This window comes from Ursus arctos, unplaced genomic scaffold, assembly GCF_023065955.2.
Source record: "Ursus arctos isolate Adak ecotype North America unplaced genomic scaffold, UrsArc2.0 scaffold_7, whole genome shotgun sequence".
Taxonomy (NCBI): domain Eukaryota; kingdom Metazoa; phylum Chordata; class Mammalia; order Carnivora; family Ursidae; genus Ursus; species Ursus arctos.
The window spans coordinates 17,161,504-17,187,041 of record NW_026623089.1 but is presented as its reverse complement, the minus strand read 5'-3'; the positions used below and the strand labels follow the sequence as shown (position 1 = coordinate 17,187,041).

At 41.6% G+C, this 25,538-nt stretch overlaps 1 protein-coding gene across 6 annotated transcripts in view; it reads left to right on the top strand.

The window, feature by feature from the left end:
* The window catches only part of VTI1A (vesicle transport through interaction with t-SNAREs 1A), a 358,703-nt gene that overhangs the window by 238,367 nt on the left and 94,798 nt on the right, over positions 1-25,538 (top strand). For 3 of the 6 annotated variants that reach the window (XM_057308554.1, XM_057308552.1, XM_057308553.1), the window contains one exon: positions 5,248-20,103. The exons of the other annotated variants lie outside the window; for them this stretch is intronic. In XM_057308554.1, coding sequence (XP_057164537.1) covers positions 5,248-5,251 — 4 coding nt within the window. In that variant the 3' untranslated portion in view covers positions 5,252-20,103. Of the gene's footprint in view, positions 1-5,247; positions 20,104-25,538 lie in introns of those variants that run through there. 6 annotated transcript variants of the gene reach the window in all.

Here is a 25,538-nt window from a genome sequence, read left to right as displayed (position 1 = left end):
GTCATATTTTACATAGTTTTCTTATACCTAAAAAAAGGTGAGTTTGTCGAACTATTCACAATGTTTAAATTCTTAAAAAATGAATTGCGTATTTATTGTTGACAATCTGGAAACTTTAGAAAGGTGTAGAGAAAAAAATAAAATTCCCCGTAATCTCATCATCGGGTGACCGTTGTCAACACTTTCATACATATTCTTCCCGCCTTTTTTCTATGCATGTTTTACATAGAAACAATTAAATATTTCTTTGGCATTTTAAGTTTTAGAAACCTGCCAGTGATTTACTGTTACTGTGAATAAAAATTTTAAAGTCACTGCCCTAATTTGGCAGATGATGTGTTTTAACATAAAGAATATAGAATCTGCCAGAATTATTTATTTGAGTTTCACCTATAAGCTTTAAAAGTCTCTTTGGTTCATGAAATTGCCTTGTAGGGCTTTTTCCTACCTCCAGCTATAAAGCATCAAACCAAAATTAGGCTGCAGTCCTCATAGCATTTTATTAAGTCTATAGTCAACCTTTTCACCCCAAAGAAAGAATTTGTTTCTTTCTTTTCTGTTAGACACGTCTATCTCGATAACATTCAACAAGTTAAACATGAAGAATCGTGCCTTCTCTCTCTTATCAATGGACCCATCCCCCCACTGTCTTAGACTTACGGAATATATAATCTTGTATGCAAAACAGAGTAAGTCTGTAGTGTATGTCGGGTGTGTGGATTAGTATGGGTTTGTTGAAATGCACGATAACCCAGAAACATTTGTGTTTTGAAAAAAGACTGGGCTTTCACCAGGCACTGTTGTGGAATACTCGTAGTTTATACATGGGTATATTTAGATAAGTGAAGTCACAAGTCTGTGTAAACAAGCTACATTGATGATGAGAGCAAATGTAAGCTTGGGAGTCTGTGTGTTCTTCGAGTATGGCCCTGTGTGTTCCTTACATAGGGGACTATTTTCCTAGAAGTGGGAAAAGTGGAAACCTTCACCTGTAATGTTTCTTGCCGTGCCAGCTCCCTCATCCCCAAGATGCTTTGTGTTAGTTGTTCTTCTTATTAGAGATATTTCTAAAGGGAGGTGTTCTGCATACACATAGAAGCAGTACACATTACTTTCAACAGAAAGAGTCACTGAGTATTCCAAGTAAGAATAAAAATTTCTGATGACATGGTGTTTTTCAAATATTTCCACCATTCAGTGATCTAGTTTCTGATGGCCAAGTACACCAATAAATGCTACTCATCATTCCTATACCAAAAATCTTGCTGTCCACATATCTATTTTGTAGGCTTTTCCACTTAGTCATTTGCTGTGACCATTTCCCCTTGACATTAATTATTTTCCTAAAAGGATGTTTCTTACAGTTCCTCTCATAGGAATGCAGAGAACAATTCCTTGTGTATGGATGGAAATCCACAGCTAGCACGTTTGTCCTGTTTCCATGGTTGCCAGTGGCTTTCTAAACCACCGGCTTGCTGGCTCTCAGATTTCTATAGTAGGTTTTCTTAGGGATTAGCCTGGGGTGGGTAGGTGATGAGAGGGACCTCTGTTCATCCCCTTCCTCGCCTCCATCGCGTTCCTGATTAGACCACCTTCTCTCCCACACATTTTCTCTCCTTTACTTCACTCACCTTCCTCCTTTAAAATTCCTGAATATTCTATCTTCATTCCCTTTAATCACTAATTCTTCCCAGTAATTGGTTCCTTTGGAGGGCCTCCTCTTCTGTCAGCATCTGCTTGCTTTGCTGACGAATACCTCAATAAAGGGACAAAAAAGTTGGAGCCCAATAGTTTCATAGATAAAGAGTTTACAGATGCGCTAGTTTCCAGTGCCCCTAACAGTGTCTGTCTTCAGACAGAAGTGTCCCCTCGGTGCCTTGGACAGACCTCCATTTTCCGTCTGTGTTCTTCCCAGCCACCCGGCCCTCTTATCACCTGCATTCCAGCCAGACTGAACTGCCCCCTACTTCCCAGACATGCTTCAAGTCACTACCTTGCTCATGCCGTTCCTCCTGCCTGGACATTTACCTTCCATCTCCCCTATCAAAACCCTACCTGCCTTTCAGAGTCATGTCTTCATGCTCTGTCCTCCAAGGAAGGAGACCACATTCTCTGGATCCCTCCAACAAGAGGGGCTCCATGTTGCCTTGATTGTCCTGCTCCTGTTGGTGTATCCAGCATGCCTGAATCTTATTGATGTCAGTGTCTGTCTCATCCACCCTACTAGGTGGTAAGCTCCAGAGAGCAAGGAATATGTCTCTTGTGTTTGACTCTCGAAAGCATTGGACACAGTTCCCTGCACCTCGAAGGTGCTTGTTAGTCATTGGCCCATGAGAATTTTTAAGCTTCTGATTTGAAACTATTTATTCTCCCCAGTTAGTCTGTACATTTTATTTATTTAGTGATACTGCAGAGTAAGTTTAAAAATTCTGATGGCTTATATAAAAGCCAAAAAATGGCTTATACAAAAATGACCTATCTTGATTATATCTTTAAGCAATGTCCAAAGAGAGGTTGGTTCCATATTGAGATTTACGCTGAGCTCATGCTGTTGCCTGTTGATTTTTTCTCAGACTAGTAACATAACTTGCCTACTTGCCTACAAGAGTCCTGAGCCACAGGCCTTCACTCTGATTTCCAGAGTCTTCCTCAGCTTTGTTAGTCGGTCTGCATTGTTGTTCTTTTGTGTGTATGAGCATGGGGGCCTTGGCTTTTGGGATAGTATTACATTGCAAATCAAATTCTACCTCAAAAGAATTTTTCTTCCACAATTTTCTGCATTTCTGAACAGGTTACAAAATGTCACAATTCAGTAGGGCCAATTATTAGGTTTTCATTTAATGGGCAGTTTTAATGTTCTCAGAGAATCTGAATAGTAATAGCATTTTAAACTCCTGCATTCCGTTTAGGGACTCACAACCAGTTCTCTCTTTGAGCACACCTAGTTGTATTTTTGGGTATCATTTAAATTCAGGCTCCCAATCTGTAGGAAAATCAATGAGTTAATGAACAGCCTCATTTTTAAAACTTTTCAAATATTTTATCCTAATTATAAGGCATAGCTAGTGACATTAATTTGATGAAATCCCAAGTCATCAGATTGTGCGGAGTAGCCCTTACCAAGGAGTCATTTAGAGCATTTTCAGGTTAACAAATGTACTGTTTTTTAGGGCCAGACCATGGCTTTACTTACTATGAGAAAAACTTTCTGCTGTTAAGGTTTGGGATTCATGTCAGCGTAGGTCAAACTTCGTGCATTTTTTTCATAGTTGTGTTTTTCACCATGTTTTATTTGGCCTATTAAACGAAAAGCATTGCTACTACTAATAAAATCACCCCTGACATTTGCATAGCAAATTCTCATTGGTTAATCACTCCCATGTGCACAGTCCTCAGACTCGGTGAGCCTCATGGTCGATCTCCAGTCATATGGTGAGTGAGTAGAACCAGAGCTGGCCAAGCCCATGCCCAGTGACCTTCCACACACCACTGGTGTGTGTTCATATAAACCACCTTGAATCCTGGGGGGAAGGATGGGGGGGCAGGACAAGATGGAAAATAAGCCAACAAAGTGATGACTGTTGAGTCATCTGCAGCTCATAGACTGTCCTCTGGGACAGCAACAGAAGATGAGGTCTCCAAACAGAATGAAGCTACAGCTTGAGAGCAGGCATCATCTCAGCCCACCCTATAATCCAGTTGCCTCTGTGTGGTTCTCTGTTTCAATCCTTGTCCCTCTTTATCCTAGCCAGTTCTTTATCCAGTCTTCAGCTGAAAACAACTGACACGTAGGAAAGCAGAAATCACTTACAAGCATTGCTCACTCAATCCTCTCAGCCATTCAAAGAAGAAATCTGAAGCCCCTTCAGTGTTTGGATGAGGGACCAAATTAGTCATGGAACCTACGTCTCCTGGTTCTGTTTTCTGTTCATGCCCCATACGCTGTTCCACCTCCTACATGGTGCCTGAGCTCCGTCCTCTCTCACCCTCCCTCACCAGCCAGAAAGTTGTGGGTGTCACATGATAGTGAGCTGGCCAGTCAGTTACTGGAAGTTTATTCTTGCATTTCTCCTCTCACTGGATCAGTATAGAAGCAAATTGGAGGCCTCGTATGTCTTCTTGGCCAAAGCTCATGACTGTGGATTACAAAAATTGAATCTTCCCGGGAATGCTCATCTTCTTAATGAAGAAAGACCAGACGCACAGTAGGACTCCATAACGACCCGTGGATGAAGTGATATGATCTAGCCATATTATATGAAACATTATATCACGAGCACATAGATGTAGATCAATGACATAAACCCAATGAAGTATGTAACCCAGAGGGGAAGAAAGGAGGAAGAATAAATGTTGAGGGAGGGGTGGTGTGAAGCTGAGTAGAAAGGCTTTTCCCTTCCCAAGGAAGCTGTGCTCGGCACAACACGGGACCTGTTAGGGAAAACCTCACTCAGGACAGCCTTGCCCGCCTTGAATTTCCACTTGTGTTTCACTTCCACCGCGCCCTCCCCCGGACACGAGCTGATTTGCTTCTGTTGCCGATGGAGGCTGGTGCAGGTTCAAGGGATTTTGATGACATAACATGTCATTGCGCTGTGTGAAAATTGAATGGATTCAGAGCATCAGGATGTGCTCTCCTACTGTTTTTAAATTCAAGAGGAACATGTTGAGCACCTTTAAAATTCAGTGGAGCAAGTGCAGCAGCTACCATGAGGAGGCCGTCTAAAACTGGCCCCAGAGGCAAGGGACACATTCCATTGACCTTCTGTCTCCTATTCCTGATCCAGGACCCCACTCCTAGCTCTAGGGAGCTCCTTCTCCTGTTTCCATGTCTACCTGAGACTGCCTCGAGTGGCCCCCACTGCCCATCCTGTTCTGAACCCCTTAGACTGGAGGCTGGGCCATGGTCCACATGGATGACTGCTCCCTCCCTCGCGCCCATCTCTGTCTGACCACTGTGCTGCACTCACGGGCCCAGCAGAGTACTAGTCCTCACCTACAAAACCATCTGTTATTGCTGGAGCCTCTTAGGAATCTAGAGGCCAGAGCCTTTTCTCTCTGTTTCCAAACCAAAGCACCTTGCATATGATTTCTTAATCATTATCGTCCTGATTGCTGTTGTCATCTTAACTGCTATGTATTTTAAGAGCACTTATATGCTAAGTGCTACATAATCATTACGTAATTTCATTTCGTTTAACCCTCAGAGCAAACCTATAAGGGAGGCATTATTATTTTCTTTTACAGATGAGAAAACTGAGGCTTAGCAAAGTTCAGTAACTTGCTCAAAGTCACACAGCTATCAAGTCTCAGCCAGGACTGCAGCTACTCCTGTCCTTCAGCATTAAGAGCTCAGCTCTCCTTGCCCGAAACCTGATACCAGCTGGGTTCTCATCATGCAGTCAGCCTCCAAGGAACATAAGTAATGTATGTGGTCAAACTAAAATGTCTGTTTCAAAATCAGACTGTGCTTCTATTCATATGTTCCATGTGGATTATCACTGATGTTCTCAGTCAATAACTTGAGAATCAGAATTTTAAGAAAATATGGAAGGCTCATGTTTACCTGCTCCTCTCACCTTAGACTGGGGGGAAAGTGCCCCAGTGGGCCTAAACTACCCACATATGTGTGCCGAGGCTGGCGTATGAAATAATGTCCTTAAGGCACATGGAGATTGCTACCCTAAGACCACAGGCAAAATAGCAAAATGGACAAAGAGGTCTTTGGTGCTCTCCAGGTCTTTGTGCCCAGCCCTTTCCTTCCATTCTCTCCCCAGCCCCCTGGGCCCCTCTAGTGTTCTGAATCTACCCCCTGTAACCTCAGCCAGGACAGTCTGTCCCAGAAAGGCATTCCCCAGTGAAAACACGCAGCCTATGAGACACAGTAATCTCTGCTACTGGAAAAACCAGTGTAAGGAAGGTAAATAACATGAAAATTTAGTCTTGAGGCATAGCTCAGTTTTATAAGAAGAGTAGAAATGTGATGGGTAATATCATGAACTCTGTAGACTTTTACCTCTGCTTACTAGACCACTGTTTCCCAGGCTGTGTTGGATTTCTGCTCAAATACCCCCCGCGCCACTCTGCCTTTCCCCCGCTTCATCTTTCTTCAGAGCACGTAGCACATAGACCTGGAATCCTGTCACATACTTGTTGGTTTATTGCCATCACCCCCATGTGCATATAAGCTCCATGAAAGCAGAGCCTAGCTCTGCTTGCTGCTGCACACCCAGCATCTGCAAGAAAGCTTGGCACATAGTAGGTGCTTAATAAATGTTTATCAGATGAAAAGATCAATCACTTAGGCCTCTTCTGAGAGAGGCAGCTTTTACTTTAACCCAGTTTTTTTTCCGAAAAGCACAAATTTAGGAAGCCATCAGACCCATGGTTTTACTGCTGTTATTGCTTCAGATGAGGTGATATTTTTTTCTTTAAGAGGCCAATTTAAAGTTGAGATAAAGAAAACAGTTAAATAAATACTAGTTCAGGTGGTGCTCAGGTGTGGTAAAGTCAGGAAGACGGTATCTGAGTGTCTAGAAAACAGTGAGTTCAGAAAACACTGATCTAACAAAATCTACCATTCTATTAGTGGATATCTTTCATATGAGTAAAAAATTATAGTGGTCTACACAATTCATCTTGAAATAATTATGAGCCAACCTTTTCAATCTCACATGATGTGCATTGTGTTCATGGTTCTTAGAATTATTTTTGGCTCTGGGAGTTATAAGTAATGTGCATAAAATTAAAACCAAACTTATCCACATTTGAGCCCAAGTATTTCCCCTTTTAAGCTGTTCCCGTAACTTTGAAGTCAGGGTTAAACCACAGGCTTATGTTTTCTTATAATAATTTTTTAAATATTTGGGTCCAATGATACCTGCTAATTTGGCTTGTAGTAATGGGGTAGGCTCAAGAATATTCAAGAACAAATTGTGCCATATTATTTAAGTTCTCCCTAATCTTACAAAAATGAAATACCACAAATTACTGAATTTTAGTATCTCCTGAATCTCCCAGCAAAAAAAAAATAAGGAAGATAATACTAATGACTAATTTAAATACTAAAAAAGAAAAAGGCAGGAGGTAGGAGAGATAATCCCAAGTGAGCCAAGCTTGCCTATCTATTATTATGATTGTTATTAAAATCACAGTTTTATGGGGGGGCATGATTTTGTGGTGCCAGGTTTGAGAAATCCTCTTTGTTAAAGCCTTCATAAATGAAGTTTAAAAATTGAGACTAGTTTCTTTTGGAAGCTTCTTAGTTGGGGGGAGGAGGGACAGGGCAGGTAAATGGACAAGGAAACAATAAATAGGTGTGGAATTATGTGGTTAATAAGAATATCATTTTTTGTATGCTTGAAAAAAGGCATCCATGCTCTCCATATAGACCTCCAGTCCGTGAGCCTGTGTACTTCCTTTTCCCTGCCAGATATTTGTTCCTGGCTGGAAGACATTTTAAGATATTTATTTGATGACATACACCTGCTGGGTAGATGAAAAGCAACTGCTCCCGAGGATGACCTACTTCAAGGGCACAGTAAGCTTCTGAGGACTTTGGCAGGTTGTCCTTAAATCATTTGGGTGCATCTTGACATCACCTGTTGAACATATCTAAGACTAGTACATTTCCAGATTCATTGGAGGCAGAGTTGCTAACCCCAGGGAAGAGGCGTCAGAGGCAGTCATGACTGCAAAATTGTACTGAGACAGGGAGGACGCAGTGCTTTACCAAACCCACCCCGGGCATGTGAAGTGCTGTTCTTGGTGCTCAGGATGGGCACCTGCCACCATGGAGTGGACCATCTAGAAAGCGGATCTAGTAGGAATACACGTAAGTATGGTCCAAGGTAAAGAGATGGGCCCAAGATAGAAAGAAGGTTTGGAGGACAAGGGTCGGAGATGAGGGAAAGTGCCATGAACGAAATTCTGATGAAGTGTTCTGCTGGGAATTGACCAGACAGAGAGAGATTTCCAAATGAGATCAGGGAAAAGCACGGGATGTTTGAAATGCATGGAGACATTGTCACCAAATGGGTCCTTTGAAGCCGACTTATCTTTACCTGTTCATTTCCACAAGCATTACTGAGCGCCAGCTGCTGTGACAAGGCAGGCCGTAGATGGTAGAGATGCAAATGTAAATAATTTGTATCCCTTTCTCCATATATACAATCTAGTGAGAAAACTCTCCTGAACAAGAATTTTTATCATAAGTTTTAATGTGATGGATACAAGGTATCTATTAGTTGATTAATAATCAATCAATCTATTTACTCTATCTAATAGATAATTAATTTATTTTATGTGATAGATGCAATCATACAATAGATGTACACAAGGAGTTCTTAGCCTTTGTGGACTTCCTGGAGTTGGTGATGCCTGGCCTGAGTCCTGAAGACTAAGCATGAGTTAGGTAAACAAGAGAAAACAGGGACATGGAGGCGTTAAAATAGTATCTTGTGCTCAGAAACTACAAACTGTCCAATTTTATTCCCTCATGAGAGGCAAGGCGGAAATCAGTGGTTGTACCAGTGGGTGCCTTAGAGGCTGTCCCTTCCCTGCCCACCACTGTCGGGACCACCCCAAGCAAATATAGTCAGTGTAGGAGGACCGCGCTTGCTGTGTAAATGGAGGTTCAAGGCAAGCTTCTTCACACCCCTTGTGTCCTTCCACTGTATGGAATATCTAGAGCTTCCACTGTGGGGACATTGACCCCCCGCAGAGGAGCTCTGAAACGTGACTGAATTGGGGCCTTACTTGTTGATATACAGGGAAACTTTCTCCATCACTTTTATCGGCATGTCTAGAAGTCATGGTTTGAAAGACTTGGCTTCAAATATGCCCTCTGCATTCAGGTGTCCTTCCCTCCTCTCCCAGTTATCTACTGCTCTGTAACTAATCACCCCAAAATGTGGTGGCTTAAAACAACAGTCATTATCACTCACAGTTTCTGTGGGTCCAGAAGTGGGGAGCAGCTTGGTTGGGTGTCCTGTGACTCTGGGTCTCTTGTGAGATTGTCTTCAGACAGAGCCTGGAGCTAAAACAGTAGGGAAGAGACAAGATCCTGGAGCAGCTACAGACTGGCTGGGCATCTTGCCCTTTCTCTCTTCACTGTCTCAAAGCCTTGCCACAGTCTCTCTGCGTGAGCTAGTTTGGGCTTCCTTACAGCATGGTGGCCTCAGGCTCAGCTGAGCAGGGCCCCAAAGATGAGTTCCAAGAGCAAGACTGGCAGAAGCTGCATGGCCCTTTCTAACCCAGCCTAGAAAGTCATACGGTGTCACCCGTGTAGCATTCTATTCATTAAGACAGTCACAAGGGCCCACCAAGTTTCAGTGGGGTGACCCATAGACTCTGTCTCTTGATGCGGGGATGGCAAAGTTGTAGAAAACCAGTTCGATGGGAAACACCGTTGTGGCCAATTTTAGAAAATACGATGTGTGACACACCCTTCAAGAATATTTCCTTCTGTTCACATAATCCTTTAACCGAATATGAATTCATGCATCATTGTGTTTCCTGCAGCCTATCTTGCTCCCTCCCACACCAAAATCTAAGGCTTCGGTGCACACACGCAAACCAAGAAACTTCCATTTCCTGAATGAGAGTCAGTCACCCTGGTGTGCAGTGTTTCCCACACGATGGTAACACTTTATAAGCCCATATCCTGTTGCTCCATCTTCAGGGAAGCTGTACTTCCGTCAGGCACTGTTAAAGCCAAATATGGCTCAGATCTTGAACTGAGATGCCTCCTTTCATCTAACCAAAGCGGACTAGAGACTCACGAGTGAATGATTGGAAATCACCTTCTATTTGCCACGCACTTGGACGATTGCTGGTGCTCTCATAACAAGTTTAGTCGGTGGCATCTTGTGGATTACTGCATATTTCAGGGAGTGAAAAAAGAAAAAAGTAAAAAAAAAAAAAAAAAAGAGGTCCAGACTTTGGACTAAAGGAACTTTAAAAATGGAAGCATTAGCATGTTCTCGGTAGGAAATCTTCTGATGTAAAGTTAAACTATTGATGTAAATTTTACATTTTTAAATAAGTACTATTGCAAGTGTGCTGTCTTTAATGAGGGCTTCAATTCCACTTTTTACGCATATATGGTGAACAGAAGTTGAGTTCTTCAAATATTTTCTGTTAAAAATGTATGATATATAAGCACTAGATTGGAGAGCTTTTTCACTCTTGGATAACCTAGAAAAAAAACAGCTCTATTTTAAAATCCCTTCCAGTTCAAGAGTTATCCAAGCGAATAGTGTTGACCAGGTGTTGAATGCACCACTAATAATAATGCTACCCTTTCATAAAGCTAAGTAATCAGGAATAATGCTGAAAATAAGAAGACAGTCATTTATTTACTCTATTTGGCATTGTTAGTACTAATAATGCATTTCAACACAGTGGAACTGCTGGATAATGCTTTTGTGACTTTTATGCAGCGGTATTGTTATTTAAATGAACAGTCGACTGCACTGTAATGAAGAAATGCAAGCTTTTCCCAACTCAGTTATCAACCAGGATTCTAGGAAAATGAGAATTTGTGTCTGCCTTCATTCACAGAGCAAACTGGAGGTCACTGTTTTCAATATGAACCTTTTTTTAGCTTTTCAACAGTGAATAATTAGGAGCCGCTGCTTCTGAAATTACCTGTATTCACTGTAGAGAAGGAAAGACTTTTATCTTCCACGATGAAATACATTTCCTCATTCAAACTTTGTCATTCTTTTTTTAAATGGCATTTTACAGCGCTGAGTCAATCCTAGGTAGTAAAATAAAAGAAATATATTTTTTTGTGCCACAATAGCCTTGTTTATTCAATTTTACTTCCTTAAATTTCAGCTCCTCCTTGAAAAATGATCCCAATGCAAAAATGGGTTTCAAGCCGTTGAACATATAAAGCAATTATCCACATAAAATACTTTACACAAACACACATGTTCTTTGCACCTTGATTTAAATTGAGTTGATCCCTGATCCTTGTAATTTAATGATTATGTGCTTCTATTGAGTTTTTTAACAGCTTTATTGAGATATAATTTACATATCCTACAATTCACCCATGTGAAGTGTACAGTTCAGTGGCTTTTCATGTATTCACTGAGTTGTGCGACCATCACCACACTCAATTTTAGAACATTTTCATCACCCCAAAAAGAAATCTGGTATCCATTAGCAGTCACTCTCTGTTCCCCTCTCCTGGCCCCTGACAACCACTAATCTACTTTCTGTCTCTGTGGATTTGGTTACTCTGGACATTTCATACAAATGGAATCATACAATATGTGGTCTTCTGTGTCTGGCTTCTTTCACTGAGCGTAAGGTTTTCAGAGTTCATCCAGGTTGTAGCCTGCATCAGTACTTCAGATCTTTTTATTGCTGACTAATATTCCATTGTGTGAATATACAGATTTTATTTATCCATTTATCAACTGATAGACATTATGAATTATGCTGTGATGAGCCTTCACATACGGGTTTTCTGTGTGGACATATGTTTTCATTTCTCCCGGCTGTAGACCTAGGAGTAGAATGGCTGGGTCATCTGGTAACTCTGCGTTAACATTTTGAAGAACTGCCAGACTGTTCTCTAAAGTAGCTGGACTGTGTTTTATTCCCACCAGCAATGTGCAAGGGCTCCAGTTCCTTCGCAGCCTCGCCAGCACTTGCTGCTGTCTTTTTGATTACAGTTATCCCAGTGGGTGTGAGGAACCATCTCATTGTGGTTTTGATTTGCATTTCCCTCGTGGCTAAGATGTCCAGCATCTTTTTAGGTACTTATTCACCCTTTGTATGTCTTCTTTGGAGAAATGTCTGTTTCTATTGAGTGTTTTTAAATTCCAGTACCTCACCTCGGGAATGTGGCTAGCAGAACTAAGATGGAAACAAACATATCTTCCTAAAGGGAGTTCGTTTTCGAACGCATTTGCAAATTGAAGACATTGCTTTTACAATGGAAGTATTTTTGGGTTGTGGAATAACCGAATTGATCTCAGGAATCAATTGACTTCTGAAACTTTTTTCCGTTCGATTGGCAGTATGGATATTGGTGGTGTCAGACCTTACCTAGAAAAGGGCTCAAAGATCATCTTGTCAAATTAATTCATTTTACAAATTAGGAACTCTATCCAGATGGAATCCAGGTAACAGAGTGTCCCTGTTTACTTTAGAGAGAATACAATATACTTTTTAAATGGTTTCTCACTGATTTGAGAAAAAAAAAAATCCTCTGAAATTAGAATCAACAGCATTTATTGTTGCATACTCCACACATTTTGTTTTATTTTATCCTAAAGGTAATGCATGTTAGATCGATATTATCATCCTCCCTCTTTATGTGTGGGGAAATAGGGTAGCTGACTTGTTCAGCAGCACCTGGCTAGTAAATGGCAGATTCTAACCCAGACCTTCTGATTTCAAGTCCAGAGTTCTCTTTGTTTCCTCTGGTCTGCCAGATGGCTGAAAGACAGCGTCAGCACATTGTGACCCTTGCCATCTTGGAGGACTTTCATTTCTGACCACTAAGTCACTGACACAAGTAGCAGATAGGTGGCATCATGGAGTACTTACCATCATTAATATAGTTTTAGCAAATCCAACATATATGTTTGGAAACAGAATATATGTTTCAAATGACAGAAGAATTGTTCAGGTATAAAAATATAATACTTTAAAGTATCTATCAATGTGATAATATACTTGTAGAGTAGTTTTCAGTTACAAAGCATTTCACTTAGACTTTTAATTGAAGGCTTACAGTTATGCGAGACAAGTTTTTCATTGTCTTTGTTTGTATGTATTTTTCCTACTCATGATGGCCCTAAGGTCTGAAGTGCTTCATTTACTAAAATATAAAGTCTGAGGCAGACTTCCATCTCATATCCCAGTGTCTTGGCTCCTATGTAGTCCTGTGTTCCCTCCAGTGTACCAGGCTCTGCCTTAATGATGTGCTGAAGGACACTCATTTGAAAGAAAAAGAGACTTTATACTATTATTCCAGACAACAACAGGGCTATGAACAAGTAGAAGTTATAGGGAGGCAGTGGGGAGCCCATATAAAGAAGACTTGATCTGCCCAACAATGCAATGTGTTGTCTTGTGAAGGAGTGAGGTCTCTTGTCATTGAACTGTTCAAGCTAGAGCTGGATGACCATCTGGGAGAATGCTCTAGAAAGGATTTCTGCATTGGGGTGTGTGTGTATGTGTGTGTTCGTGGTACCAAGAGAAATTAGGTGGCCTTTAAGGTCCCTTTCAACTACGAGATCGTGGATCTTTGTTTTTAGTAAAGAGAGTAAGCTGGCCTAAGGATCTTCTGTATCCTCATTGAAAAAAGAGACTTTTGCTCTGATAAACTCTCATCCTAGACATTAAAGGTGCTGTGTTTTCTGTTTAAAAGAGAGACACCAAATGTATTAACATAAATTACTGGTTTCCAAATGATTAGAGCAGTAGTTCCCATCTGTATTTGTAGACACTGTTTACAACAAGGGTTCCATATTTAAATTAGTTTGAATAAGAGCCTTTTATACACCATTGTCTTTACAACAACCAAAGAGGGAGGAGAAGGCAAGCAGCAGTGCCAAATCTATTTTTTTACTTTTGCAAAGCGCTTCAGTCTTACCTAGTGGTTCTCAGCTCTGGTTGCACATGAGAATCACCTGGAGAACTTTTTAAAAATACAGATGACCAGGCCCCACCCTGGACCAAATGGAACGCATATCTCTAGGAGTGTGTTCCCAGCATCAGTATTTCTTGACAGCTCTCCAGGCTGTTCTTATATGGAACCAAAGTTAGGAAGAACCAGTCTAGTCTGAGTGTGAGCTCAGGCAAAATCTGGACATTTGCCTTTGTAATTCAGGTCCCTGTTGAGACCTCCGAGTATTAATTCAGAGCCGACGTTCACAAGTATGTAACGGGCAGTATCTCACAACGGGCCACACCACTGCTCTTGAGCCACACCATCTGGCTTTGTCCACTCACTGTTTTTGTGACTTCAAACAAGTTATTTTAATCTCTCTGTGCCTCAGGTTTTTAATGTGTAAGTGGAAGTAATAATAGTGCTTATGAGATAAAGGCAAAGGTAAAGACCCAAAAGAAAATAAAAACTCTACCTGTTTGATAATACAATTACCATCATCATCATTGTTCTGTTGTCAGTAGTAGTAGGAGCAGCAGTGGCAGGAGTCCTGTAGGGATATGGGCTGAGTATCCATTGAAGAAATGGTTCTCTCTGTACCGGGCTTCAAACAGGACTTGACCTTCCTTGTAAACTAAGGACTCTTTGCTGCACATTAACAATGTGCTTCCTCAGATTCAGAACTTCCCAATGAAGTACAGAGGGTCCCCAACTTATGATGGTTCGACTTAGATTTTTCAGTTTCATGATGGTGCAACAGCAATACGCATTCAGTAGAAACCATACTTTGAATTTTGATCTTTTCTCAGGCCAGCGATACACCATAGGTTACTGTAACTTTCATGATGCTGCAATTCTGTTCTTCACTTTCGGTTCAGTAGTCAATAAATCACATGAGATAGTCAACATATTATTTAACTTCAGTACAAAATGGGCTCTGAATTAGATGATTTTGTCCAGCTGTAGGCTGATGTCAGAGTTCTGAGCACATTTAAGGTGGACTAAACCAAGCTGTGAGGTTCAGTAGGTTAGGTGCGACAAACGCTTTTTTGACTTACAACATTTTCAACTTACAAAGGGTTTATTGGGATGTAACCCCATCGCAAGTCAACGGTGTGCTGCAGAATGTTTTGTGTCAGGTTTTCTGCAAGAAGCTGAGGCTTAACCCAGATAAGCTCCTGCAGTTCTGTCCACCTCTTAATTCTGTTTTAAGAATGGACTTTTACTAGTCCAAGGGGTCCTAATTGAAGGGTCATGCTGAGTTTCTGTTGGATAACTGGGACCAGCGTGCGCTATATATGGCAGATTGACCTCCTGAATCCTCAGGACAATCTCAGTTTCAAGTGGTCTGCCCTCCTGAATGATCGAATCTGTGGTTCATAACGTATGGTTGCTATTGAATAGGAAGCGGTGGCTTGGTAGACCAGTGTCCCGGACTAATGGTGCAAAAAGTAAACACAATTTGAGCATGTGGGATAGCGCCAGAGAAAACTTAAAGAGCACAGTCAGGTATAGCTTCTTTTTCATTTTCAGTTGATACAGGAGTAATCTGAGCTAGCTGTAGTCACCAAGGGTACAGTCGCAAGAGTCCCTGACTCTCTGGGTTTAGGACAAGTGTGGACATTATATGGATATTACAGGTTCTCTAGCACACAGCCTCCAAATGCAATCGTGGAAATTGGTGGAATATTCCTGGGAGGAGCTCAAAGGACTGTAAAGCTGAATAACATCTTTGTCTCAAGAACTTATATGAGAAACTGGTTTTTTTCCCTTTTCTCCTACAAGCATTTTGTGGCTAACCATTGCAGACACTGCATATCTTTGTATCCCACACAGTCCCCATGTTAATAGTTGTTTGCTAGTTGTGGTCATTTAATTGAAAAAAGCTGGCATGGAGATATTACAGGTCCCAGTAGGTCATTTGTGTATCAAGTTTGGTATTACTGCCTTTGACCAAACTCCTTCCAAGTCCAAATTTATTACAGTTCTTTAAATGCATTAATAACATATAAGAGGATAGACAGAGGGCTGAAGAAAAGATGTGTGTGGCCTTTAAAAATGCCAATCGTCTACAATTCTGAGGGTTGCTTGCCATGGCCTGTTGCCAGGAGTGCATTATAGAATTCCAGATGGCATGTTCTGTTGGTACTTGCTTTGGATTTGCTCTGGGAATGAGGTTAAAGAGGACACTAGACTGTGGCTGGGATCCTCTTGCTTGCCTCTCCCAGAGTAGATCCTGGACGCCTCCTTCCCTCCCACCAATCAGAAAGCTGCCCCAGCCTCTGTTGAGGATTGTGGGTTCAGCACGCTTGCTGTCTCCCCATGAGTTCCCATGCACCTAGTAACCCTGCCTCGCAGAGACCAATGAGACTGAGCTCCCTCATGTGGCCTGTGCTCACCCTCCCACAGACCCCGGGGCTGGGGCAAGTGTGGGCCTGAATTCAAAGACTCAATAGATAAGGTTGTGTTTTTCATCAGCTTGCCTGTCTTTATTTTCTGAGACTCTTTAAAAAAAAAAAAAAAAAAACCACTTTCATTACAGAAGTTTACTGTCTCAATTGCGCACACACGTACAGCCTGAGAAAGAACACAGTGTGTGAAGCCCATGTTCCCCAACACCCAGCTTTTACAATTACCAACATAGAGTCATTCTTGTTTTCTGTTATGCTAGAGTATTTTTAAGGTAATCGCAGGTATCTTATTTTACCTGTAAATATTTCAGTTTTATCTCCAGCATATATAGCGTGACTTTTTAAAAACCTAACTATACTACTCTTATCACACATACCAGATTTAATAATAATTTATTAATAATAATAATAGTAATCCATCCAGGTTCAATTTTCTCTAATTGTTTCACAGATGGCCCCACACAGCTGGGCAATTTCAGTCAGGGTCCCAACAAGGTGCACCTGTTGAATTTGGCTGATCCATTCTTCAGTGTCTTTTGATCTAGTATAGAGCCCCTCCAGTTTTTACTGTATTTATTTATTGAAGAAAATCAGATCATTGTCCTGTAAAATTTTTCATATTATATATCTGGCCTATGCATCTTCCTTGTGCTGTTCAGCATGTTCCTCTCTTCTCCATAGTTCCTGGAAATTAGTCATTAGTTTAAAAACTTAGTGAGATTCAGGATACCTTTGTGGCATCACATCAGGAGGCACAGAACAACTATTATTGATGTCAAGATTGATCAGTGGGTTCAGGTATGGTCAGCCTGATTCATCCATTATGAAATTCTCTATCGACCTATTAACCTAATAGTTTCAGTAACTGTTGATATCACTGCATGCATCGTCCATTAGGGGTTATAAATAGTGATTTTCAATTCTTTCATTCTTTCTGCATTTATTGGCTATTTTTCTATACAGAAGAACTTATCATTATCAACTTTTTGGTTACTCTGAAATACAGTTCATATAAGAAAAGCAGCATAAATGCTTCTTTCCATTTTCTTATCAATTTTCAAAACACTGAATTGCACCAGCAGCCTCCAAAAGTGACCAATGAAGCTTGTTTATTTGTCATTGAATATTATTATAAACACTTAGGTTTTAATCTCTTTCAGATGCATCAATCCATTGTAGTCATTATTCTTTTTGATGCCCAAATGTCCCATCTTTGATCATTGGGAGCCCCTTCTAGTTGCCTGTGGTCACCTTTTATTTATTTTTTTTTGTAAGATTTTATTTATTTATTTGACACAGAGAGAGACAGCCAGCGAGAGAGAGAACACAAGCAGGGGGAGTGGGAGAGGAAGAAGCAGGCTCCCAGAGGAAGAGCCTGATGCAGGGCTCCATCCCAGGACTCCAGGGTCATTCCCTGAGCCAAAGGCAGACGCTTAACGACTGAGCCACCCAGGTGCCCCCTCTGGTCACCTTTTAATATAATTCTCCTAGTCTTCTTTTCTGGCAGAGTAAGATACGGTGAGTTCCTGGCCAAAACATGCAATCAGCTATTTCTACAAGGATGTTTCCTTTCCATGGGAAATAGTAGGTAAAGACCACGGTCTGGGCACTAGGAGTAGATTCCCTCTTAAAAAAACATAATGGTGACTTCAGCCTCCTTGTTATCTCCTTGTTCCTGCTCTCTGTGGGCATCTGGGTCCACCTGGATGCTCCCTCCCCCATTACTTTTAACAGCCAGTGCACAGCTCTCCTCCAGCCAGACCCACCGCCTCTCTCTACACTTTCATCCCTCCCCTCTAAGTTGGATGCCTTACTTGCCTGCAAGCTTCAAAGACACCATTGTGGGGGATACTTCCGTAATGCTGAAGAACAGTGATACCCTTTTTTTAACAGATTATTTTAAATTATTTTTTCAAGAGAGTTAACCTCCTGTCACTACCCAAATCTTTGGTAGACAAATGCAGTCTATTTCTTAACCCAGAACAACAGTGTTCTGAAACACCAGGGAAATGGTCAACCCACTCACCAGAGCGGGGGAGCCTTCATAAAACCAACAATCCCTTCAGGTGTGTGTTTTGCAGGGAAGCATAGGTGGTTTGCATGTTGAAATTTGTAAGTAGGGTTGCCAGGTGATGAAAAAGCATTAAGGCATTAGTTTCTCTTAACCATTTCTAGACCACATATCCACTTGAACATCTGATGAAAACTTTAGACTTTCTAGAAAAAGATACATAGACACAAAATTTGGCAGACAATTTCACTGGCTTCGAGGAATTCAAATTATCTTGAAGTTAAATTTGTTTTCACAGACTAGGTCCTGATTTGCATTGGCTTGTTGGAAGCAGCAGGATTTGGACGTGGGTCAGAGGCCCGGGCGAGAAGGCACACACATAGCTAGAACCAGGGTGGCAGCTTTGAATCACTCCAGTGAACATGATTCAGCCTTTGTCTACAACTGCCCCGCATGCTGGTCCATGAACTATTTGGTGTCAGTCCATGACATCATAAGCATAGAAATTAAGAGTAAGCATTTAAAAATATTTATAGCAGGGGTACCTGGGTGGCTCAGGCAGTTAAGCATCCGACTCTTGGATTCAGCTCAGGTCCTGATCTCATGACTCGTGAAATCAAGCCCCACGTCATGTTCCCTGTTCGGTGGGAGTCTGGTTGGACATTCTCTCCCTCTGCCCCTTCCCTGGCTCACACACACTCTCTGTCTCTCAAATAAGTAAAGAAAGAAATAACTCTTTAAAAATAGATTTAAAAAACATTTCTAGCAACGTGGTATTGCTACAGCATCCAAGCACATAGTCAGTGGACTTGTGTCATTGACAGGACATAAACCATTTTGGACGCTGTCCAGTGCACTTGCTGAGTTGCGCGCGGCAGGAGCTGCATGCTTGTCGTCTGCGTAGGACCCCTTATCTGTTCCCAGCAGTTGGAAATTAAAAACCAAAGCAGAAACCGGTCCTTCATCTCAGTGCAATAGGCAACAGCAGTGAAACCCAGACTATTTTCGCCCAGCCTTCTACCACGTTGTTTCAGCCCATGGTTGTGTCAGTACCCGCTTCAGATTTGTCTCCGTCGGCTCCCTCTAAAACTCACCTAGAACAGAGCACACAGTAGGCATTCAGTCAGCCTTTGCTGAATGAAGACAGAGCTGAGCAAAACTGCTCTCCAAAGGGAGAAGACACAGTCTTTCCCTAATGATACCCTAAGGGGGGAAAAATTCCTGTAATTCCTAGGAAGCTGGGGTTACCTACATAAAGTATAATAGGAAATACATTATAAGGAGTCATTATTCACGGAATAGTCTCCCAGAACATGAGATAAGTAGAGTAACATTAAGTAGCCGGTCCTCACAGAAGTTGTGAGGCTTTGGGGATGGCTTATATTGCAGTGTATACATGATGTGAATTAACAAGTCAATAACAAATGTGGCCCATTTTCAAGGCAGAAAAATCAGAGTGGTCTCAAGTCTAATACCACTAGTGGTGGGAAGAAAATCATGTATTTAATCTCCAGAATGAGATTTTATAAATGTAAGGAAAAAAAAGAAATGGTAGTGTATTCCCTGTCCAGTTTTTCCCTTAGCCCAAACCTTTCTATCATCTCTGTCTTCCCTGTGGATCCAGGATTAGTCAAATCCACTCTTTGAAGGAATCCGAAATCTTGTCTTTTAAAAAGTAGGCTTGTGCAAAGTCACCTTTAGCTCTCATGGCTCCTGGCCTGAGAACAGACCAGCCCTTGCCCACCCTCCCCATTCCCGGCACCGCCAGTGTCCATGCCACACTCCCAGCATGCCTCGGTGCACTGTGCAGCCGTCCTGACACCACGCAGTGCATCGGCGACACAGGTTCTGAGGAGACGGCACAACTGGAAGTCACCAGCTGTCTCTCCCTTACCAGAGAAAGGGATTTTACCTCAGGACAACTTCTCAGATTCCGTGGATCCAGACCCTGCTTAAAGAGACGTATTTCCTTCTTTCTTTTTCCCTTCCTTTCAATTGTAGAGAATTAGAAATATTACCTGCTAATAGTAACTGAAGAAGAAAAATTGAGGCGGTCTCACACAACCGATGAAATGAGTCGTAGACAGTGTATGGGCATGTGCTGCGAAGGGACAGGTGGTTTCTATTTATCGACAACTATTAACGCGAATGATAAATTTCTGGAAGTAACTTTGCTTTTTAACATCCCTTCTAAATAACACTGGCTGTTTGCTCTATCTCATTATAAGAAAGACCTCCTCCCAAAAAAAAAAAAAAATGTTGTCCTACTTACCATGCACAGGAGGGGCATAAAGGAGCTCGTCCGCGTTACATGGGCCCAGAAATGTACAATCGCTCAAGTCTGATATGACCTTTGTCTCCACAAATAAAAAGACTGATAACCCCAGGTGTCACCACCACATTTTTTAAACACATACATCACACAGGGCTCAGCTTAATGACTATTTTCAAGTACTTTCAAGGGGGAGAATTTGGGGTCGGTAGGGGGCTTCATGGTGTTCTCAATAATACCTACCAATAAATGTTTCCCGCACCAGTGCTCTGACTCTGCTATGGGAGTTTTATGGTTACTGATAGTAACATGATTATGGTAACCATTTATTGAGTGCATCTATGTACCAGGCATAGGCTAAGCACTTTATGTTAGTGGATTTTAAAAGCCTTTAATATCCCTAAGAGATAAATGTTTTTATGATTTCATTTCATAAGTAAGGAAACAGCTTACTCAGATCATGTCCCTCGTAAGTGGCCAAGCTGGTCTAACTTCTTAGCCTTAACAATTATGCTGGCCTGTCGGGGATTTTTTGCTTGTTTGGGTTTTTTGGGTTCTTTTTTTTTCTTTTGTTTTTTTCTTAAAAGTTTAAAAGAGAGGCTCCTGTGCTCCTTGACTAGAAAGTTTCGTTTGGAACCTTTTTTTTTTTTCGTAGAATTTTTTATCGTAGAATTCACATAAACCACCAGAGGGAATGGGAGCTGGCTGCAGCACTATCACTGAAAGGTAATAATTAATGACAAAAGTGTCACTTAAAGAGGTCAATGACACCAAGCGTATGTTTCTCTTGGATTAACTTTTCTAACACTCTTTAAATAATGTGTTGATATCAGCAGAGACCAAAAAAAAAACAGTGCAAACAGATTTGAACAGTTTCAACCTCTGGGAAGAAAAATATGAAAATAAAGCTGTTCTCATAGCCTTCTACAACCACTTACACTTCGTTTTCTGTGATAATAATTGTGATAATCACCACTTGTTGTGGGCCTTTTTTTGTGCCAAGCAGTGTGCTTATCTTTAAGTATCAGCAAGCTCGAAAGATAGGAATTGTTGTGTCAGTTTTGCAAATGAAGAAACTAAGGCTCTGTAAGGTGCAGAAGGTCTTTCTCTGTGCAGAATGTTAGGCGGACTTTCCCTCCACGAAACTGAACCTCTCCAACAGAAGTAGCAGGAAATACGGCACAGATGGATGAGCGCGTCCAAGAGATCTATACAGAAATATCCTTTAACGGCGCAAGCAATGAAGGAATCGCACCTCCTACGGTGTAGCCCATTGTCATTGATGGGGACGTGCAGCAATTAAATACAGTCAGGTCAGCGCTGCATTTGAAAATTGTCTGCTTGTGGGCCGGACACCCTTGGTGTAACCTATAAAATGCTGTCTACAAAGACTTAGAGAAGGGACTTGTGTGTCCTCAGGGATGCAATGGTACTGCCAAGGGTCATGTCTGGGCGTGATTTTAGAGTTCCTCCAACCCTCTTTATGGGTAGCAGACCTGATACTCCCCCAGAAGGTTGCAGGGCCAAGGGCCAGACATACCCACCTCAAATCCAGGAGCCCCAACCTGACGACCTCTCTCCCCATCACCTTCACCTGGGATGAGTCATTTAGCGTCTCTAGACCTGGGTCTCACTGGTGATAAGAGAAGGCATATTTCTCACCAAGAAGGCATGAAAATAATGCTAGCCATTGGTACAGAGCACATTGTGCTCCTTAGAAGAACACTTGAACTGAGTTATTTTTAAAGTAACTTTTCAAGTTGTTTAAAAAGTTATTAAAAGACCAGTAAACCATAGATTTCCTCCGTTGTGTGACCCTCATGTCTCTGCATCCTTAAAGACTGCCAGAACTTGAGTTTTCCATTCCTACTTGTGAGAATACATCTCTTGGAGTTTATGGTAATTTCTGCCCTCCTCACAGGTTTGGAAAGCAGAGTGAGAGTGCTGCCAATTGATAGTTACCTTGTGGCTTGAACTGGTCAGTCTGAAGGAGTAACTGTGAGAGGTCCCATTAATTTCATTTAGAGTGAGAGGTGGTGCGGCGCCAGTGTCGGCCTGGGTGTCACGTCCTGCCTGCTCGCCCCCATTGGCAGTGTGTCTCGTCCCAGTCTCTGATGCTGAGCATCTCTCCTTCCTATTTATCACAACTTGTACCTTTTGAATTATTTGAAACTTCTCTCTCCGTTTCCTCCATGTTTTCCCCCTCTTTTTCCTTCTTTCTTCTGCCCACCTTTTCCGTTGTATCACCGTTTCTCCCTCTTTCCCTTTCCTATTTCTTCTCAACATTCTACTCAAGCACCACGTGTTAGTCAGTCCAGGAAGCGATCATGAAAAGACCCAAGTCCAGCTGCAGGAACGGCAACACAGCCTCGGCTTGGAGAAAACGGGGGAGAACAAACTTTTTTTTTTTTTTTAATGGTTTTTTATTATATTGTGTTAGTCACCATACAGTACATCCCCAGTTTCCGATGTAGGGCTCGATGATTCATTAGTTGTGTATAACACCCAGGCCACCAAGCAATACGTGCCCTCCTTACTACCCATCACCGGTCTATCCCATTCCCCCACCCCCCTCCCCTCTGAGGCCCTCAGTTTGTTTCTCATAGTCCATAGTCTCTCATGTTTCATTGGGGGAGAACAAACTTAACTCATCAGAGACTTAAGAAGAGATACCAGAAAGATGGGATTTGCTGTGAGATCTATTTTACAATGAAAATTCTGCTATGAAGAAGAATCTTTTTATTTTTTTCCCTGATATAGTCTGAATAATTTATACCTAATGCCAAGAAATTATATATAATTAGTCTGGGTAATGTATAATTTCCATTTGATTATATATATTAAGGTGATTAAGGAACTTCAGTTTTTCACTAGTAAATATCTGCCTTCTTTGTTCCATTCTGGCTCTGTAATGACTGTTTGTATCAAGTGCAGGACTCGTGCTGAACTGAAGTGAGCAAGGTTTGAATGCTCTCACCGAGTGATGTCTGTGAATCTTGGAGGTAATATAAAGTTAGCTACATTGCGGGGGGGGGGCACTGAAGGGAGATTTGCCTCCAGTCTCTAAAACCATCATGTAATTTGGCATGACTTCCAATAAAAAAAAATTAAAAAATAATTTTAAAACCCTGAGTAAAACAGTGTAGGTGGAAAGCCATATTTCAAACAAAGTTATTCAATTAAGTACATGACATCACCACCATTTTTAATATCGTATAGAATAAAATGAGACTTTTGGCACTTCAGCTTTAATTAATGATTTCTGTTTTGCTTTTCATAGAGTACTTCTATATGTTTATTACCATATATAGCAGTTTTTCCAATTAGAGGATAGATTTCATCCTTTATCTTTGCAGGTAGCTGATCCAAGACATTTTTATGTAAATGGATTAATTAATTGGTAGCCTTCATTTGAAACTTAAAAAGAAAGTAATCCTTTTTGAGAGGCATTTACCGTTTTTTTAAAGCCGTAAACAATTCTTCACTTAAGCACCTTGTCACACAACTAGAAATTATTTGACAGCAGTAATCATAATAAAATGCATTACCCCTACCAAATCACCTTTAATTCAAGGTGATTAAAAGAATCTTTTCATTAGAAGACTATGCAGCAACTTTGCTTATAAAACTCGCATTTTTTGGAAACTTAATGGTACATATTGATGAAACTTTTGAGCAAATGACATCACACGGTAAATGACCCGGGCAGCCTTTGTGAGAAGGCATCCAGCCACAGAAATGTGCAGGGTTCGAGGCAAGACAGCTACACCTGGCTCCCTTGGAGAGCCCTCAAGCCTCCCCGCCTTCCAGCCCTCTGATTTATGCAAATCAGAAAGCTTTGGCGGTCTCCACTTCCTGGCTGGGCCGGCATAATCCACTTCCTTCGGGTTCATGTGACCATGCAAATTCGAGCACTCCTGAATAGTCCCAGAGGGGCTGCGCCTCTCATTATTCCTGCCCCATTCTCTGCGCAGTGCAGGCATTCAGACTCTGAATGGACAAGGGCTTAATTACTCACCACATCTGTCAGATCAGATTCAACTTGAGAATGAAGAGAATCCCAGACAAGCCCAGTCGTTTCTTTGCAATGTTCTTCATGGCCGAGGTCACCCAGCTCTATCTTCTAGGGAATATTTTCCACTCCTTGTTTCATGACCCTTCTGGAAAACAGGGACTCCAGCTTTTGGAGATCCGTTACTGGGCCTTTCACATTGTGTGTGGCCTTTACAAATGTTAATTAATCTTCCGGATGATGCACTGAGCATCAGGGAGCCCTTTATTCCCCCAGGGCTACTGATGACCAGTATGAATGCCAGAAAGTTTTCCTTACTGTTTCCTGACCTACATGCTCCTCTCTCTCTGTGCTCTGCCTCTTTGTCCCCCTCCCCCCAACATGTCTCCACATGACAGATTGACTACGCACATTACCAGGTCAGCCAGAGTTTGACAAAGTAAAGGCGGATGGTCCCCAAATACAGGCTCTACCTACAAGGAGTTAGGTTCTTGCCAGTTAAACATTCCCAAGGCTGTCAGCCCAGGCCAGCCGAGGAAAATGTGCGTAACAATGGGTAGGAAGGAGGGTATCCACCAGGAACCAAACAGACAGTTAGTGAAGGGGCACTAATACGCCTTTTCCCTTATGTTTCTTTCTGTGTTGCTCTCACTTGCGTCTAAGAGAAGATTCTTGGTATGTGCAACTCTGGGATATGGGGTTCCATGGGCTGCCTTGATATTTTTCTGGGTTCTGTTTTGGTTTTCCTATTATTCATATTATTTTTTTTAGGTAAAATTCATGTCACATAAAATTAACCGTTATAAAGTGTATCTGTTAGTGTTATTCAGTACGTTCACAGTGTTATGCAACCATCGCCGCTATCTGATTCCAAATCATTTCATTACCCAAAAGGAAACCCTGTACCATTCCCCTCAGCCCCATCTCTATGGATTTAGCTCTCTTGGATATTTCATATAAATAGAATCATAGAATGTGTGACCTTTTATGACTGTTCTTTTATGTAGCATAATGTTTTTGAGATTTGCCATACTGTTTTACTTTGGCATTTTCTGGGGTGTGTGTGTGTGTGTGTGTGTGTGTGTGTGTGTGTGTGAGATTCTTGCGCCATCAGAGTGATTCCTCTTCCTGTGTTCTGTCTTGGGTAATGTATTATCATCTGTGGAAGCCTGAGGATCGCCTTGGACCTATCTTCT